Source organism: Mastigoproctus giganteus, chromosome 11 (assembly GCF_048544385.1).
Source record: "Mastigoproctus giganteus isolate SK-2022 chromosome 11, ASM4854438v1, whole genome shotgun sequence".
In the NCBI taxonomy this organism is placed as follows: Eukaryota; Metazoa; Arthropoda; class Arachnida; order Uropygi; family Thelyphonidae; genus Mastigoproctus; species Mastigoproctus giganteus.
In genome coordinates this window covers 100569103-100589488 of record NC_143585.1, presented here as the reverse complement: position 1 = coordinate 100589488, position 20386 = coordinate 100569103, and the positions used below count along the sequence as shown (strand labels likewise).

General features: G+C 35.5%; 1 protein-coding gene across 2 annotated transcripts in view; it reads left to right on the top strand.

The window, feature by feature from the left end:
- The window catches only part of Cdc23 (cell division cycle protein 23), a 268183-nt gene that overhangs the window by 178538 nt on the left and 69259 nt on the right, over positions 1–20386 (top strand). For both annotated transcript variants that reach the window (XM_090385187.1, XM_090385186.1), the window contains exon 13: positions 4647–4725. In XM_090385187.1, the coding sequence (XP_090241313.1) occupies positions 4647–4725 (79 nt within the window). The remainder of the gene's footprint in view (positions 1–4646; positions 4726–20386) is intronic.

Genomic DNA, 20386 nt, shown 5'->3' with positions numbered 1-20386 from the left:
GTTCATTTACCTATGAACAACCAGAATACCAAACAATCCTAACTATGTAGCCAGCTCACTCGATATTTTTCTCACAAACAACCCTTCTAAATACACAGTCTAGGTAAGTGGTCCTCTAGGCACCTCAGATGACAACTTGGTGATGGTCTCTTCTCCAGTGGAACCTTTCTCTCGTGGTCATTCTCAACCTCATGTTGTTTGGCATTAGAAGAATGCAAAGTTGGATGACCTGCGAGATTTCTTTACCTTGGTCAGATTACTGTTCAAATCTTCTGATGTCAACTGCTCTGATCGTGTCAGCGAAATTATTCTTGTAGGGATTATTCCACACTCCACCTTAAAATCTCATCCTTTATCTAACCCTTGATTTTCCAATAAGTGCCCTAAGGCTGTTAAAGAGAAGAACGATGCATATCGTAATTGGCTTGTTTCAAAATCTCTAGGTTCATTTTCTGCTTACACCAGAACTCTCAACAATTGTAAAGCAGTTATTAATCAGTCCAAACTATATTTTGAACAGGCTAAGAGTTGAAAACTTGCTTCTTGTCCAAATGGTAACCGAGCATTCTAGTTTCTTGCCAAAGCTATTGACTACAACTTTTGCCTATTCCTGTTCCCACCAGTGTCAAAATTAGATGGTTCTATTGCCACTTCAGCCAAAGATAACGCTTATCTGCTAGTATCCTATTTTTCTTTCAACTTGTGTATTGATGATCTTGGTAAACCACCTCCCACCATTCCCAGTATGCTCCATTCAATGCCTTCTGTGATCTTCCATCAAAAAGATCTCAGAAGGATTTTGATCAGTCCTGATGGTATTTCTCCATTTGTTCTCAAAACCAGTGCTCCTGAACTTACTCCTCTTCTGTGTCGCCTTTTTTTTTTTGTTTTACTTTCTTTTTCCAAAGGTGTGTTTCCTTCTGCTTGGAAATTTGCTCATATCCAGCCAGTTCCTAAAAAGCATGACAAATCTCTCCCATACAATTATCATCCCATTGTACTTACTTCTACTCTTTTTAAAATAATGGAGAAATCAATTAACCGCCAACTCTTAAACTATCTATAAGCCTTCCATCTCATCAACAATCGCCAGTATGGATTCCATCAATGTTGATCCACTGGTGATATTCTGGCTTATGATACCCATATATGGACAAATTCAACGGAAAAGTTTGATGAAACTCAACAGTTGCCCATGACATTTTAAAGGCTTTTGATCTTATTTATCATAAAGGTCTTCTAAATAAGCTTCCATCTTATGGTTTGTCAACTATTTTTGTAATTGAGTATCCACTTTTCTCTTTCACTGCAGTGATGGTAGATTGCTCTCTGTCTTCTGACATCTCCACTAATGCTGGTGGTCCCCAAGGTTCAGTTCTTTCTCTCACTCTTTTTACCTTGTGTATTAATGACCTTCTTCCATTGACCGTAAATCCTATCCATAGTTTTTTGATGATAGCACAATGTATTCCACCTTACAGTTTGAGATACCTTGCCCTGTTCAAACAGCTTCAAACTCTTAAATATCCAATACCAATTCCTTAAATGCTGATCTCCAGGTAATTTTCCAGTGGGGTAAAGATAACTTAGTTGGTTTCAATCCTTCTAAAACTTGATCCTGTCTTATATCTTTCAAAAATGATTCTTATGCTTATCTTCGATGACACTGATTTCTAGAAAAGATCGTATATCCCTGTTGAGAATGGCCCTGATGCAGAGAAAGCAAATATTGCTTTCTCCATATAAAAATGTAGGTTTTCTCATTCGCTCTCGGCTTTATTTTTCTTCCAGCAGCTGTTCACTGTACAAATCGCAAGAGGTGGGAATAATATTCCCTCTACCAGGGAATATTATTCCCACCTCTGGGGCGGTGCTCCTGAAACCTCTCTTAGGCTTCTAAATTCCATTCAGAAGAGAGCAATTAGGTTAATTAATGGCTCGTCTCTAACAGAGTCTCTCTCTCTCCACTTCATCTTCTCAACCTTCAACCCATGCATGGTACTATACTTTCTAATACCTCTCGTGTTTGGGATTTTCATAAAAAAAACAATTAAAAAAAAAAAACAGTTTCTTCTGATATAATATTTTGTAAAAATTTACTTTCTCTGGTTAATGAAGGTTTAAATTGTGGAAGCTGTAAAGATACCTTTTCTAAATGAAATTTATGTTTCTTATTATTTTTTGTAGTAATTGATATATTTTCATCTGAATTTCTATCTAATTCAAATCTGATTTCAATTCCTGTGAAAAATTCTTTGATATCTGCAAAATCCAAAAACTTTTTTGAGTGGTAACTAAAAACATATAGGCTTGCTTGTTTAGAAGAACTTTTCAGAAGACACATTGCTGTACACACACACCCTTCACGGCTATAAGCAAGGGGTTTACATGAAAGGAATAGCACAACATAATAAACAAAAATGAGAAAAAAAAACACAGCACTATGACCTGTTTCCTTTTCTTTTATTATTTATTTCTTTTATTTAATTTTTTATTATTATTATTTTACTTTTTTTTTTTTTGGCTGGTGCAGCATAAGCCTTTGTCTTTCTTGCACAATATGCCCATTACTAATACTAACAACAGCCTAGAAGGTGGACTCAGAGTTTGACAACTAGACATTTAGAGGAAGATCTGATTAAGATGTATGATGCACTGAAGGAATTGAGTAAAATGAATGAGGATGGTTTGTTCTCCTTCTTGGGTGAGATACGAATCAGAGGATGCAAATATAAAATCTCAGGAAATAACAGAAGGTTGTATCTCATGAAGGTTTACCTATGGGTGATGGGTTTTCAAACACTGGAATAAGTTGCCTCTCAATGTGGTGGAGGCAATAATTCTGACTGTTTAAAGCAGAACTGGATGATTGATTACCTTGTGGGAATGGGAATAATATGAATATTCTGTTTTATTTAAATTTTTATTATTATTTTATTTATTTATTTTTGGCTGATGCAGAAAAAAGTTCACTTCCTTGCATCATTCAGCCTTACTAATACTAACAAAATTTAGTATGGAGTAGATTTAAAAATTTAGAACATTTTTGTATGCTGATGATATTATGCTGTTAAATAGTAGTTGTGAAATCTCCAAGGACCTCTGAATAAATATGCTAATAGAAACAATTTAGCATTAAAATTAGTTTCACAAAATCGAAAGTTATGAAAACTGGGAGAGACAAGGAAAACTTAGAGTATAGATTAAATAACCAAAAAATTTTTTATTTTATAATGAAATATAATCAAACATTTTTTAATGAAGTACTAGGGAATTTCCATCCTGCTCACTGCACTCACTTCTTTTGATAAAGTAAAATACTTACAGAAGCTTTCAACTCTGTGTGTGTGTCTCTTCCTCAGCTATGAATACATAAATACATTACTATATCTATATAATATCAGTGTAGATACACCATAAACAACTCTTAAAGAAAAACTACGATCGTAGTGTGAAAGGCATCATTTCATCTGTATCTCGTATTTTGCTCATCCTTCACAACGAGTTACCGAGTATCACACTACCCCGAATAAGTAACGCTTCACTAATAGAGAAGACTATTGTCACTTATTCTCGGTGGGCACCACCACCTAGACAGCATCGTTTCGAATCTAGTTGGCTTTTCATTGGTGGGTGCCTTTCACACTATGATCATAGTTTTTCTTTAAGAGTTGTTTATGGTGTATCTACACCAGTATTATATAGATATAGAATCTCAAACTCTTAAAATATTATGCCTTGTTGCATTTAGTTTATTTAAATAAATACATTACATATGGAAATCAAGAATGGTACCACATTGTCATGTTAGATAAACATAGTGTGTGACCACACTTAAACAGAAGTTTGTTATTACATATTACCACATAATCTGCATCCCTCTTCTCCCATTGGCTGAATAAATATCATTAGGAGGAAAATTATTTTAATGTATAGAAAGATAAATAGTGAAATCGACCAAAATAAAATAACTAGCGATTTGTGACAGTTTTTAAACTTGTTTTATCCTACAGAAGCTGAGAGCCAGGTAAGAAATAAAGGGTTGATCAAAATAGTGGAATCTTCAGAAATTCAGTTTTAAGAAAAATAAATGGAACTACCAGATGGATGCAATGGTAAGACCATATTAGAAGTGAGGAAATAAGAAAAAGTCTTACTACATCTAAGAAAAGCGAAGAAAGCTTAAAACGATATGGGAACATAGAAAGGATATGAGAGGGGAGTTAACTAAATGGATATTCAGAATAATAATTATTAGTAATAGTCTTAGTGGTAGACCAGTAGGAAGTTGAGTCTATAGTGTCAAAGCAAGTATTGGAAAAAAAGTTGACTAAGGCTAAAGATTTATCAGGATAGCATGGAAGCTAATATTTAGGACAGAATTGTATGATAATACAAATGATAACACAATAAGACAGAATGATAATACAAATTAGCATAAATGTGAAGTGTTTATTAGAGCCAGATTTGGATTATGATGATAAGTAACAAAAATGGTATTAGAAATATAGTTGTGTAAGAATGAGTAAGGATGGTATAATATTGCATATTTGAGGATAGATAAATTGTAGTATTTATTTATTTATGTTTTTAAGAATCAAAACACAAAAAATTATTTTTTTTTCTTTGTTTTTTTCCTCCTCAAGACTTTATGAAAGGCTCGAAGAAGAGGATCAAGCAGCTGCAGCTTATACAGACTACATCAGAGATGTGGAGGCCAGGGGAGTAAGTAAAGATATTTTCTTTTGCATTATTTTAAGTTTAATACTAGGCAAGGAAAGAACAATCACTGAATAAGTGCTTCCGAACAGTACAGTGTTTTTGTCATTTGTTGCTTGTTTGAAGAGGGCTGAGTTTGAATCCAACTGGGAGACTGAAGAAATTTTAAAAGATTTCTTCAGTGAAGGCTGAGTTGGCTAGTCTCAATTTTTTTTTGCACCGCATTACAACACACCTCTAGATACCATGTTTTTATACAAGGAATCAAAATTCAAGTGATATAAAGGATATGCTCCAGTGTTTTAGGTGGGGGGGGGATTACGAGAAAAGGTGATTTTTCATGCATGGTCTTTAGTAAGTTCTGTTAATTTAATATGACAGATACATTATACACCTTTTTTATGCTGTGGATTATATGAAAAGAATAATCTTTTGGCACATTCAGTGTACCACATAGTCACATATGTTATTCTCTAAACTGTATTTCAATGTTTTAGTTTCTCTTATTTTAATAGTCCTGTTGTATAACTTTACTGAAAGAATTTTTCTTTAAATTCGGCAGTGTGCTGTATCCTTTAAAGTTATTTTAATTGGTGAGATGATGATGGTTTCCAAAACAGTGCATTTGAACAATAAAATTCTCCTACCTCTTTTCCCATTTGATTGAAGAATATATATCTGAAAATTTATCCATGAAAACTTTATTTTATTTTTAAACAACAGGGTGGTATCCTTAATAAACCTTAACTTCTACTCACTAAAACGTGATGACTCCAATTTCCATAACAATAACGGCTTCATTTACAAGATTCCTTTTCAAAAAGCATAAATAATGCAGAAAGAGGCCATATCCTTCTTTTTATTCTTTGCAAAATAAACCATTAAAGAAAGTGATTACAGTAAACCCCCGCTATTCGCGGTCGCTGATTTAACATAAAATGAAACCTAAAAAAACATTTTCCGTGAACATTTTCCGCCATAAAAAAACATGCGTGGCTGAAATTATCTTTCTCGGTCAAAACAGCACTCAGTGGGTGGGGGGGAGAGGGGTGACAAAATCGCAATCATAGATGTTTCTCTCTAATCCTTGTTCGATATGTGTTATGCGCTTGTCGTGAAAGGTTTCGTCATTTGCTTTTAATTTATATGCTTAAAAATTGAATAAATTTATATGCTTACAAAAGTGATAAATCTACCGTTTTGCAGTGTAAAACAGACTTTTTCGAGTGTGTTAACAGAAGAAAGTGACTTTATTGTGGAAAAGTTCTTTCTAACCAGTACAAAAATATGGCTACGAATAACAAGGGAAATGTGAAAAGATCAAAGAAGGTGATGACATTAGTGAATAAAATTGAGTTATTAGACAAAATTTCTAATGGTGAAAGTGTCTCCTCATTGGCAAAACATTATAAAATCAATGAGTCAACAGTACGATCAATCTAGAAATCGGAAGAAAAAATCCGCCGTAGTGTCCGTGAAAACGCGCTAATTGCTTCAAAAATTTGCTCTGTAACTCGTGATGTTAAATTAGAAAAAATGGAAAAGGCTTTAAATCTGTGGATAGAAGACCGAACTCAAAATAAAATTCCATTAAGTTCACTCATCATTCGTGAAAAGGCAAAACTCCTTTATCAACACTTTAGCGAAACTCGTGATAGCACTGGCGGGATAAGTTTTTTAGTTAGCAAAGGCCCTGGTTTGAAATTTCTAATAAATATTACATTTAATATTAAATTGTTTCTTATTTTCATTTCGATGCCATATGCTTGCATTTCACTACGTACTGTCTGTACGCCAAGATGGGGGAAACCCCTGGTGCCGTTTGAGCCTAAAGACACTTTACGTACTGTCTATGTACATAGTCATATTATGAAGGTACATATAATACATACATAGACAAAATTTTAGAATAGTTTTTCTTATATATTTCATACTTTGTAACGGAACCCCTTTATTACTATTGGAGCCATAATTCAGTATTTGCGTTTTCTGTATTCGCGGCATTTCTCAGGAACGTAACCCTCGCGAATAGCGGGGGTTTACTGCTTAGTTTTATTATTTATTTACAACCACCAGCTTTATTCTGATAAAATTTTCCACTGTTTTTTACAACTGTTTTCATTAAAAACCCATTTTTGATATCACTTCTCTGTGCTAAACATACAAGTGCCAAACAGTATAGCAGCAATTACTCAAAGTATACATGTTAATGTGTATGATGCAGTACATTGGGAATTGTTATATACGTGGGGAGGAGTATTGTTTAAATAAAAAGCAAAGCTTAATACCTGTGTTAATATCTGTACATGTATAATAATAACCAGCAATAGGTAAGACTACATAATCTTTTTACAAAACAATATTAAACTAAACACAAAAAGAAAAAAATTTATCCATAGCATTTAGAAACATAACATTTTAGAAGTACACAAAGGTTTACTGCATTGCTAACAGGGTCTCTCTGTTGTTGACATTGCAGTAAATTAGTACAATAAATCTTTGTTGAGAAATATATTATATTTTTATCAGCACAGGCATCCACATAATTTTTCTGGAAATGTATGTACCTAGTTAAGTGACATAAGAGTAACAGTGCCAATTATTTTGCAAGATATTTTTTTTTTGCTTCATTAGTGAAATACATGAATCCCCAAAGGCTAGGAAACAGAAATTGAAATACATTAGGCCCTCGATTTAACAGACCCTGGTTTAACGGACAAAAAAAAATTTCTGTCCTAAAGTCAAAATTTAGAACCTATTTATATCTGATAGCATCGCACATCAGACAGATGTGATGAAAATTCCTTCTCATGAAATAAAGGCTATTTTACTGCTAGATAATGCACCTGCTCACCCTAATGCTGAGAGATTAGTTAACAGGGATGGGAGAATTAAATGTGTTTTTCTGCCTCCTAACACTACTTCACCGATAGAGCCGATAGATCAGGTGTAATGGTTGCATGTAAGAGGTTGTATAAGAATTTTTTGAAAGAGGTGATGGTTGTTTTGGAAGAAACAGCAAACGCAGAAGATTTTACAAGAGGCACCAGGACACTGCAAAATTTACATGCATACATCAGATCTGCTATCTTCAACTTAGCAGCTGCATGGAAAGATATGAAGATTACTACCCTGGCCAATGCTTGGAAGAAGTTGTTGTACGACGTAGAACCTAAAATGGACTTTGAGGGAGTTGAGGCGTCTAATTTTCTGGACACTCTTCTGAGGGCCGGCAATAAAAGTACAAATGAGAATGACGTGGAACAGTGGCTCGAAAATGATGAAGGTGATCATTTCCTGCAATCTCTACCTTTAAGGTAGAGATTGCAGGAAATGTTCTTCATGGAGAACAAGAGGGCGATGATGATGACGACAAAGACGAAAAGAATCAGTTGCACTTCATCCTAAATTGTCTGTTATAAAACAACATATGGATAACATCATACATTATATTGAATCAACATCAGACCCTGATGTGCTTCCTTATTATGAGCATTTTAGAGAATTTTATTCTACAGTAATTAGGAAGCAGCACCAGGGTATAAGGCAACTGAAGCTTGATGAGTTCTTCAAGACCACTTCATGAACTGGACCTGTTTCACCAGAACTCTCTACCAGCAAGGAATTAACACCTCTCCCTCCAAATGACAGTTGTTTCTGACTCTGAAAATTGTGATTCTTTCAGTTAAGTTAATATTAATATTGGATATTATATATCTTTTTTTAACATTTTTTTGTATTTTTTTATTCAATGGGGTTTAAGAATTTTAAAGTATTTTTTTCCCCTCTAAAATGGATTTAAATGAAAAAACTAATGTTCGCGTTGAAAACAACTTTGCGTGAGCTTTAAGGAAAAAAAATAAAAAAAGTGGTGGAAACACTTCATTAGTTACATTGTGTAGTTTTTTATGTGTTTAATTAAATTAAAGTTTGATTTCTGTCGTAAATTTACTTTTATATTTTTAACAGATGTTTTTAGTGGCGTGTATAAATTACTCAATGTACATTATAATATTTTTTCATATTTATACATTATAATAACATTTTAATACATCCTGTATATTGTAAGTTCGTTATTAATATATGTTTTTAAAATACATTCTATTTAACGGAATTAGCATTAGCATTAGTAGAGGCATATGATGCAAGAAAGCAAGCTTATGCAGCATCAGCCAAAAAAAAAAAAAAAATGCTCCCATTTCACCCCTCCATTCGTTCCAAATACCCGTCCAGCTCATCCTTAAATTTATTTAGGCTATCAACTTCCACAACAAAGGATGGAAGTCTGTTCCACCAACCAATTACCCACTGGCTAAAGGCAAACTTCCGCACATCTATTCTACATCTGTCTTTCCTCAATTTGAATTTATGCCCTCTCAGGTGATTATTCTGAGCAAGAGGAAGAATCCCATCAACATTGACATGCTCAAACCATTCAAGGCTTTATACACCTCAATCAGATCACCTCGCAGGTACCTAGTCTCCAGACACTGTAATTTGCAAAATTTAAGCCTTTCTTCGTAAGAGCAACCCTTTGTTCCATTCACTAATCTTGTTGCATTCTCTATACTCTTTCCAACAGCTCTACATCCTTCTTAAAATGAGGCCTCCAGACCTGTGTACAGTACTGTGTAGCCTGACCATTGCCTTATACAAGGGGATAATCACCTCATTATCCCTGCTAGAAAAATTCCTGTATATCATTGACAAGACACAATGAGCTACTCTTGCAGACCGTCTGCACTGCTCAGAAAACTTCATATCTGCCTGCAAAATTACCCCCAGGTCCTTTTCGTTCTCTACCACTGTCAGTGTAGTACCACAGAGTTGATACATCATTCTGGGGTTACTACTTGCCATATGTAGCACTTTACATTTGTCAATGTTAAACTTCATTTGCCACCTCTCAGCCCATCTGCTCAACTTTTCTAGATCCTGTTGCAGCAGTGGACTGTCATTAGTGTCCTTAACAACCTTGCCAACCTTTGTATCATCTGCAAACCTGGACATTAAGCCCGATATACCATCATCAGTATCATTTAACAATACAGAAAACAACGATAGACCCAACACTGCACCCTGAGGGACTCCACTAATCACATTAGTCCACGATGAGCAGTGTCCATTGATTACCACTCTGTCTTTTCCCACTCAACCATCCCTTTATCCATAGCAGTAATTTGCCTCCAATGCCACACTGCTCCAATTTGTGCAGCAGTCTTTCATGTGTAACAGTATCAAAAGCCTTTCTAAGATCCAAATATATGATATCAGAGTTATTCCCTGCATCTAGTTGCTTTGTGACCACATCATAGTATCCAATCAAATTGGTCAGACAAGACTTTCCCTTAACAAAACCATGCTGTGTCTGAGCTATAACTGAAATCTTGTCTATATGATACTGCAGTGCTTCTTTAACCAGTGCCTCCATTAATTTTCCTGGAACAGAAGTTTCAGGAAAATTAATGGAGGCACTGGTTAAAAAGTCCTCCATTTAAAAAATGGAGTCCAAAGAAGCTCTCATAATTATGGCTAAGGGTTTGCTTTCTTCCTTTGCTGCCTCCTTTAATATAACTGGATAGATCCCATCCACCCAGGGTGCCTTTTTTATGTTTATCTTCAACAATTTCTCCTCCACTTTCCTCTCAGTTATTACAAAATCATCTAGTTCACTGCCAGAGTTTAACTCACCTCTGGCATTCCCCTCCCTGAATAACTCCTCATGGGTGAATGTAGGTGCAAAATACTCATTTAGTTTGTTAGCCACCTGGGCAGGATCATCAACAGTTGAACCATCAATATCCAGTGGACCAATTTGATTCATCCCTTACCTTCTATAGTTTACATAGGTAAAGAACTCTTTGTTTTTCTTTGCTTCCTTTGCCAAAGATTTCTCATAATCTGCCTTTACCTGCCTAATCTCCTTTGTGACTTGGTTACCGACCAGCTTATATCTAACGTAGGCTTCCATGTCACCCATAAATTTATATGTATCCCATTCATTTTTCTTCTCTGCCATATGTCTCATTAGTTCATCTGACATTCATTTTGGACTTTCGGTAATAGTGGACACCCCTTCCCCCAATTAGTCCGTTAAATTGAGGGCCTACTGTATGTCAAAAACTTATTGGATTAAGATGAAATAACAGTGAGACATTACTTTTAATTAGTTAATAATACACAAAAATTGGACTAAGTGTCATCTGAAATTGGAGTTATTTAAATGAGTTCTAGTGCCAAAAATGGCATATGGATAATCCATGAAAACATACCCTATTAAGTTATGATCTCCATTACTATTAGTATTAATGGTGGCAAATTATGCAAGTAAGCTTGCTTTCTTGCATAATTTTCATGCAGCATCAGCCAGGGAAAAAAAAATCCCATTTCACTTATCCATTCCCACCAATAGTTTGTCTGGTTCTTCCTTGAATTTATTCAAGCTATCCACTTCCATGTCAGACAAAACTTTGTTCTAGCAATCAACCACCTGCTGGCTAAAGGTAAACTTTCGCACATTTGTTCTTCAACTGTCATTTCTAAGTTTGATTTTATGCCCCAATCATGTGCGTAGTCTCAGCAAGAGAAAGAATCCCATCACCATTGAGCCTGCTCAATCTGTTCAAAGCCCTAAAAACCTGTCTTGGTAAGGAGCATCTTTGTTCCCACCTCAGCAATCTCATTGCCTTTCTCTGAACTCATTCCAGCAGCTCTACATCCTTCCTAAAATGAGGCCTCCAGATCTGTATGCAGTACTCAAGATGTGGCCCCCTTATCCCTGCTAGCAAAATTACTGTACATCATTGACAAAACCCTGTGAGCTGGCCTAGCAGCCTGTCTGCACTGCTCAGAGAACTTCATACCTGAATGCACAATTATTCCCAGGTCTTTCATTTTCCACTACCCTGTACTACACTCACTTCCAAGGTGCCTCCGTAGCCAGGTGGGAAGGAGCAGCAGTGTGTAGCACATGCTTCTTGATTAGACCGGGGTTCAAGCCCGTCACCACCAAATACGGAGGATGCGGAAAGGTCAGGGAATGACCACCGCATATCCCGGAGAAATATGGCCTTAGTTGCTAATGCTCCTAAAAACAAACAAACTCACTTCCAAGTGTGTGGTAGTGAGTGTAGTACAGGGGTCGACAACCTTTTTGAATTTTTGATCTTATTAAAAAAAAAAGAGAGAGAGAATCCAAAGAGCCACACTTCAGCTCAGGCTTGAGAGAGGGAAGGGGTAGGTTTTTAAGAAATGGAATAGAGTGGAAAGGTGTTTTATTAAAAATATATATATTTCGAAATATTATTTATTAATAATACTTCTAATTAATGTGACTTTTGCTGCTGAACTTCTTGAGCGAGTCTCTCAACATCAGGGAAGTATGCTGTAATTTTCATCTTTAAGCATGCTGAGAGACTGGCATTGTTCAGACAGTTTCTTGATTTATTTTTAATATAGTTCATGTTTGAAAACATTTGCCTGCAGAAATTCGTCGAAGCAAAAACTGAGACAAGTCCAAATGCAAATATTTTCAAATTTATACGTGTCTGGTAAGCTACACCACGCATCGAACACAATTTGTTCTTGCTTTTTCAACTCATCTATCGGCATCCATTTATGTAGAATTGCAAGGGCAGCCTTTTGCCTCTCCAAATCCTCAATTTCAGTTTTAAGGTGTTTTAGTTTTGCACTCCACATGTCCTTGATTTTTAAGTCCTCTGACTCCATTTCAAACTTTGCTTCATGTGGGCTAAAAGTTAAAATAGCTGCAGTTACATGCTCAAAGAGCCTCATGCGGTTCGCGAGCCACAGGTTACTGACCCCTGGCGTAGTACCTCAGTAATGTCTTACCACTGAGGCTGAGTACTTAGTGGTAAGACATTACTCTGGGGTTGTTACTACTACCCATATGCAGTACCTTGAATATTAAACTTCAATTGCCATTTTTCAGCCCACATGCCTAACTTTTCTAGATCCTGTTGCAGTATAATACCATCATTACTGTCATTAATCACCCTGTCAACCTTTGTACCATCTGTCTTCAACATTAAGCCTAATATGCCTTCGTCAATATGAATGATAAATATTAAAAACAACAATGGGTCCATCACCGTACCCTGGGGGACTCTGCTGATAACACTAGTCCAAGAAGAGTAATGTCCATTGATACTCTGTCTTCTTCCACTCATCATCCCTTTATCCATAGCAGTAATTTGCCCTTAATGCCACACCATTCCATTTTGTACAGCAGTCTGTTATGTGCAACAGTATCAAATACTTTCCTGAAATCCAAGTATATTTTTTGCATCAAGTTCCTTTGTTACTGCATTATAGTATCAAATCAAATTCGTTATACAAGATCTCCCCTTAACAAACCCATGCCGTGACCGAAGTATAACTGCACTCCTATCTGCATTACTTCTTTAACCAGTGACTCCATTGGTTTCCTTGGAACAGATGTTAAGGTAACAGGTCTGTAATTACCCGTATCACCCTCGGATCCCTCTTTGTGAAAACGGGATACATATGCACATCTCCAGTCCACAGGGATCTCCCCTGAATCTAGAGATGCTCTAATAATTGTGGCTAATGGTTTGCATACCTCCTTTGCTGCCTCCCTCAATATGATTGTACAGATCTCATCCACCCTTGGTTCCTTTCTTATGTTTAACTTCAATAATTTTTCTTTCACTTTTCTTTCAGTTATTACAAATAATTTAGCTACCTGATAGAGTTTGATGAACTTGCGGCATCCCATTCCTTAAAGAATTCCTTATGTCTGATTGTAGCTGCAAAGTACCTATTTGGCCTGTCAGTAACCTGACCGGATTCATCAACAGTTAAACCATTGACACCAATGTGGTTCAATCCTTTCCTTTAATTGTTAAGTTAAGGAAAGAAGTCTTGGCTGCTTTTCTTGGCTTTTTGTGCCAAAGACTTTTCATAATCTACCTTAGCTTGCCTAACCTCCTTTGTGACTTGATTGAAAACTGGTTTATATCTAACATAGGTGTCTGTAGCACCTGATAATTTATATGGATCCAATGCATTTTTCTTTTCTGCCACACATCTCAACAGTTTATCTGACATCCATTTAGGTCTGAGCCTTGAACTGTATTTCTTAGTTGATATGAAAAGCATAGTAGCGTTTCATTATGATTATTTCTCTGAATGCTTCCCAATTAGAAACGTTGGTAACATTAGTTGGTCCCACTATACAGAATTTTAAAAACGGTCTAGGACTACTGTAGTCTACTTTACAAAAGCAAAAACCCTTTCCTTTACCCTTAATAATAGTTACAACTTTAAGTACAGAGGTGTAGCAAACTGGTGCAGTGCACTGGAGGGGGGGAAGCTAAAGTGGATCTTATCAAAGAGTGCAGAATACCTATTCCATTTGGTTTTAAAGACCCCCACTCTATTTAAAACTTCAATTGAGATTTGATAGATTACCACAAAGCAATGTATTTGACATTACATTGCTATTCATGTTCCCTGTAATCACATTCTCAGAAATTCATTGTGACCTTTCCTGGATTACAAAGTTGAAAAGATAACAAATGAATCAAATAAAATTCATATGCTTGAGTGCATTTAATTTTTGATTATAGGGATCATTCTACTCCTACTGTGGCTGAGTACCCAGTGGTAAGACTTAGACTTAAGTTAAACTTGAAACAAATATACCATTATCCATAGTTCTAAGTGGATAATATCCTATTAAATGTATAGCATTTAATAGGATATTAAATTCACCTGAATAGGAAATGTGCTATACATTTAAAAATCTGAGACACTGCCAGGACAGCTGTTTCAAAGCTACTGGTGGGTAGCATCTATTAGCAGATGTATGACAAAAGATGAATGATGTATTTTATCTAAGTGAACAGCTAAATGGTGTATGGAAGTAAAACTTCCATTTAAACACATAGCAATCATTAAATGTGCCTTTAACTTAGAAGTGATAATCTCACCATTTCAAACAGACTATTGTCTATGGCGATCAAGAACAGACAACTGGCCATTGTACATAAAGATACGACCCTCTCTTTCTCCTCCATGAACTTGTCTACAGATGATGCACCTAGATATATGCCTCCTGCAGATCCGATGAGCATCTCTCCTTGCTGCAACAGCCAAAAATAATAATAATAAACCCCCTCCTCTTGTAGGTATCTATCCAGCTGAACTTTGAATTTCTTGAAGCTGTCATCTTCAAGTGCCCATGGAAGCAACTTATCCAATAATTAACACCTTGCAGCTAAAAGAAAACTTCTTGCAGCCCATTTTTATACCTCTCTCTCCTATAATTTAAATCTTTGGTTCCTAGTTCTGGAATCATTGAACACAGTGAAAATTTCACCCTTATTCGTTTTACTTTCACCTGTTAGAGCTTTATACACCTCAATCGAATCTTCTCTTAGGTGTTTAGTTTCCAAGCTCTGCAACCCACATATTCAAAGCCTTTCCTCTTATGGGTGCCCTTTTTGCTGATCTCATCAGATGTGTTGCCTGTCTTTCAATCCCTTCAAGAAGCTTGATGTCTTTTTTAGGTGTGGTCTTAGGAATTACCTTATACAATGAGATTATAAACTCTCTGTTTGATAAATCATCAGTAAGACACCATGGGTCTTCCTTGCAACATGTCTACACTGCTTGTAAAATTTTGTGTCTAACTAAATCATAACTTCAAAATCCCTTTTTTCCTCTATTGGCTTCAGTTCTACCCTACCAAGTTAGGGTTACTGTTACCCAAGTGCATGTCCTTGCATTTTTCTGCATTAAAAGATGTGACTATCTCTATCTAAGTGATCCTGAAGAAGTTATCATTGGCCCTGGTCATTAACTACTCTACCGATCTTGATATCATCTGCAAATTTTGACATGATGCTCTTTATCCCTTCATCAATGCCATATAAGAAAATCAAAAACAAGAGTTGCCCCAGAATAGCCATTAATTACAACCCTCTGCCTCCTACCCTGTAGCCATCCTGCAATCTATCAAAGGATTTTCCCCATCTGTTGGAATCACCATCTAAGGTGATTGCAACATTTTTCCAGCTTGTACAGTAACCTCTCATGCAAGATTTAGTTAAATGCTTTGCTGAAATCTATATCAAAATTATTTCCTATATAGCTTGTGATTGACTCTGTCAAAATTGGCTAACCAGGTTAAGCATGATTTTTTCCTTAACATTTTCATGCAATGTTTCCTTCCATATTTCATAATTTCTTTCTAAATTATCTTGTAATGCAGTCTTTATCGTTGGTTCCACGATTTTCCTTACCACTGAAGTCAGACTGGCTGGTCAGTAGTTATCCACTTCACTCTTAAAGCTGCCTTTTTGTATTAGCAATATATTAGCACTTCACCAATACAAAGGAATTTTTCCTCAATCTAGAGATGCCCTCAGATAACCATAATAATCAAATGCACTCTCTTTCTGCCTCTCACAAAATGACTGGGTACATGCAGTCAACTCCAGGAACTTTGTTTGCTTTAGGCCCAAAAGATCTAATAAAAAATCTGAAATTTCAGTATGGCTAATTTCGTGCTCTCCAGCTTCACAGTTTCTCCTCATTATGAAGGTTCTTTCTTCTGTAAATATCAATTCAAAGTACCTGTTCAATTCGTTAGCAACATCAGCTGGGTAATCTATAACTTTCCCACATCCATTATGCAAGGATCCGATCTGTTTCACTCTTTTCCTCTTAGTATTCACATTCACGAAAGACTCCTTTGCCCCTTTCTTTTGCTCTCTTAGCCGGTGATTTCTCTTAATTTGCCAGCATAACCTTTTCTGTGATATTGTTACAAATCAATTTGCAGCTGTTGTTATAAGCTTCAATTCTTTTTATTACACTAACTTTTCCATGCCATCCTTTTCTGCTCTGTTATACTGGCTAGTTTGTTATTCATCCATCCTGGAATTCTCCTTATGCTATATTTTCTTAATGTTATATGCTCTTTCAAGGCTTCTGTGATTATAGCTTTGAAATTATACCATAATTCTTATGTTTTGCACTGTGTGAACTATCTCCCCATTTGATAGAAGCCACATAGCACCTTAGGTTGAGGCGCCTCCGTAGCCAGGTGGGAAGGAGCAGCAGTGCGTAGCACATGCTTCTTGATTAGACCGGGGTTCGAGCCCGTCACCACCAAATACGGTGAATGCGGAAAGGTCAGGGAATGACCACCGCATATCCCGGAGCAATATGGCCTTAGTTGCTAATGCTCCTAAAAACCAATAAACAAAACAGCACCTTAGGTTGTCATAATCTCCTTTCCTGAAATTGAAACCCATTCCTTTAACAAATGCTATCTTTCCCCTCATCATCCAAGTTAGAAGTCAGCGATCATTCCCAGCTGATGGTTCCTGAACTGTCAGCCCTGTGATATCATCTGGTTCATAGGAGACAATCAGTTCTAGAATATTCTTGATCCTGGTATCTTCCCTAAGATGCTGATTCAAAAAACAATCATCTGGTCGATTTAAAAAGTTTGTTGATCATGGTGACCTTCCCTCCCATTTGCTCTAGTCAGTTATGGACAAATTGAAATTGCCCATTATAAGACATTCATGCTTGCTTGCCCCTTCCATGTAGAAGCTCTCACTGTACCTTTGTTCTCAGCTGGCTCACACCACACGGATTCTGTACTAGCATGTGTGGCTTCTGAATCTGGGAAAATTTTTGTAAGGTTCAGGCTGCTTTTAATAAGAAGCATGGCCCACCACCCTTCCTAAATACGTTGTATATGGCATAATGAAATGCGTCATCCTCTATTTCAGGGTAATGCATTTCCGTTAATCCTATTATATCAGTATTAGCAGGGCTGCTGCGACCCTATGTGCTGCCAGCAAGCGAAATCAAATTTGCCGCTCCAAAATATTTGGATTAAAAAATAAAATAAAGAGTAAATAAAATAGTATTCACATATTGCAAAAGAAAAGAGTTACAACATATCTCACATATAATATAATGAAACAACAAACAAAAATAACAAAATCATTCTGAAATTCTGGAAATAAACTATAAATTCTAAATCACAGTAATTGTACTCTATCACAATAATAAAATAAAAGGAAAATTATAATGTTAAAAAAATTATACAAATTTATGTTTACTTGCTTTAAGAGATGCAAATTTATTAATTATTTCATTTATGTTTTTTTGTTCCAAATGATCATTTTCCATTGAAATTACTGCCAAATTAGAGATTCGTTGTTGAGACATCGTCGATCGTAAATAATTTTTAATTAATTTTAATTTTGAAAAACTCTGTTCACCTGAGGTAACTGAAACTGATCAAGTTAGAAAAATTCTTAGTGAAACTGCTACATTTGTAAAAGTATCTGTAAAATCATTTTTAAAAATATATTGAAAAACTTCAAATGGAGTAATATCGTCTTTAATATAAACCTGGAGTACTCTGAGTTCTTCAGATAATGCTAAACCATCAATATCAAACTCATTATGATCAATGTCACTTAATTTAATATACAATTCTTTGCAATAATTTAATAAATCATCATCTGACCATTTTTTTTTTTAAATTCAGAAATATTATAAAAGATTTTAAATACTTCTACATGTAATAGTATTTAAAATAATACTACAAATATGTATTTGTAGTATTATTAGTATTTGTAGCATTTGTATGGCTAATAATATAGTGATTAGCCATACAAATATGGCTAATAACTATATTATTAGCCATATTTGTAAACTTTTCAGTTAACGAGAAAATTATTGTGTCCATAATTCGAAATAAAAAATTAATTTTGAAAATTTGCTGCGGATCCTGAATAGCTTCATTTCTGCTTTCATAATCGAAATGATGCTTTTTCAATCTTTTCCTTACAGTGCTTACTTCTGGAAACGAAGCTTCAATGCCAGTGATAACTATATTATTAGCCAAATCGAGAATTTTTTGGAATGCTTCCTCTGTTCTATTTAATTTAAAATATTCCGTGATATTTTGTGACATTCAAGAGCTTCGTGTATATCAAAATTCGTTTTTTGGAGCATTTTACTTACCGGACTAATTGTATTTAAAATATCATACCAAATTATAATTGAACAAAGAAATTTATAAGATGCTATTTTTAAGGATATTGATTTAGCATGATTCCCTAATGCAGTGGTAGTATTACCACCAAATTTGTATCCACTAAAACTGCAAATAACAGAGCTTATATCACCAAACCAGCCTTCATGTTAATTATTCAGCCACAGAACTCAGTCAACATTCGCATTCACGCATTTATAACACTCAAACAGATTCTGCAATAATATTAACAAAACTGAATTCCAGTTATAAACTATACACGAAGCTTTAACCATTGAATGATTTTCCGACTGAACGTCACAGGATAACATCCTGCGACATTCATCAATAACAGGATAACATGTAAAATTTCCGGCACGCGAGCACTAACCCTGGGAGTTAGAATTAACCTTTATAACACTCAATTTCTTTCCCAATTAAATGAACCAACTGATGATGGAACTGCGAAAGTCCAACGTTAGGACTCTTGGTTCTTCTCTTTCTTTCCCTCAGGGAATTTTTTTATATTTTTTAATTTCCCATTTTAATTTCTTCATTATATTTTAATCATACAGATTAGGAGGTAAGTTTCATGATATTTATAAGCAATGCTAAAAAATTAAAATCATATAAAGAATCGAAGCTATAAGCATATGCTAACAAATAAGTTTCACGTGATAACACAAAAAATACTTACCCCAAGAAAAAATTAAAATACAGTATATAGTACAGTCAGTCCTCGTATAACACGTGTTTACACTACACAGATCATACACGATTTATAAATAGGGGAACAATGTCATATATAACACAAACCGAATTTGCTTATGCACAATTCACCTTTGTGTTTACAAGAAAGGCAGTCGAACTCGGGAATCACTCGAACTGAATGAAGAAAAGTTTCTGAAAATGTATTTATGTTTTTCATATGATTGAAGATTTCAGTGAAGGGGAAATACATTTCACCATAATAACATAAACACCCACAATTCCAGCTATCAGTATTATTGCAAATGCAATTAGATCGAGTTTACTACCCGTTTGAAGGCGCCTCCGTAGCCAGGTGGGAAGGAGCAGCAATGCATAGCATACACTTCTTGATTAGACTGGGGTTTGAGCCCGTCACCACCAAATACGGAGGATGCAGAAAGGTCAGGGAATGACCACCGCATATTCCCGGAGCAATATGGCCTTAGTTGCTAATGCTCCTAAAAAAAACCAAAATAACAATAACAACTACCCGTTTGTAACAGATTCCACTAGCAGGAATGCAACTGTAAATTGTTTTTATTGTTTTATGGCAGTGACCTCCAGAAATGTGTTTTAGTAAAATGTGAGCTAGCAAGAGGTGATAATAGTGTTTCTGTCTTTACAGTTTTGTTTATTCAGTTGCTACAATCGGGCAGCTTTGTGTATCAAGTGTGCCTTCTCATTTTTGTCCTTTTTATTCTGTAATTGTTTTTTATTCCCTAAAAATGAGTAAAATACTTGAGAAATGTGTGAAAAGGAAGCATGCTGGTGAAGGTACTACAGATTCAGAGAGAAAAAGAAAAGCAATATCGATAGACTGTCAAAAATTCTTACCGGGGAAAACTTGTAGCAGCCTCATATTAGTGT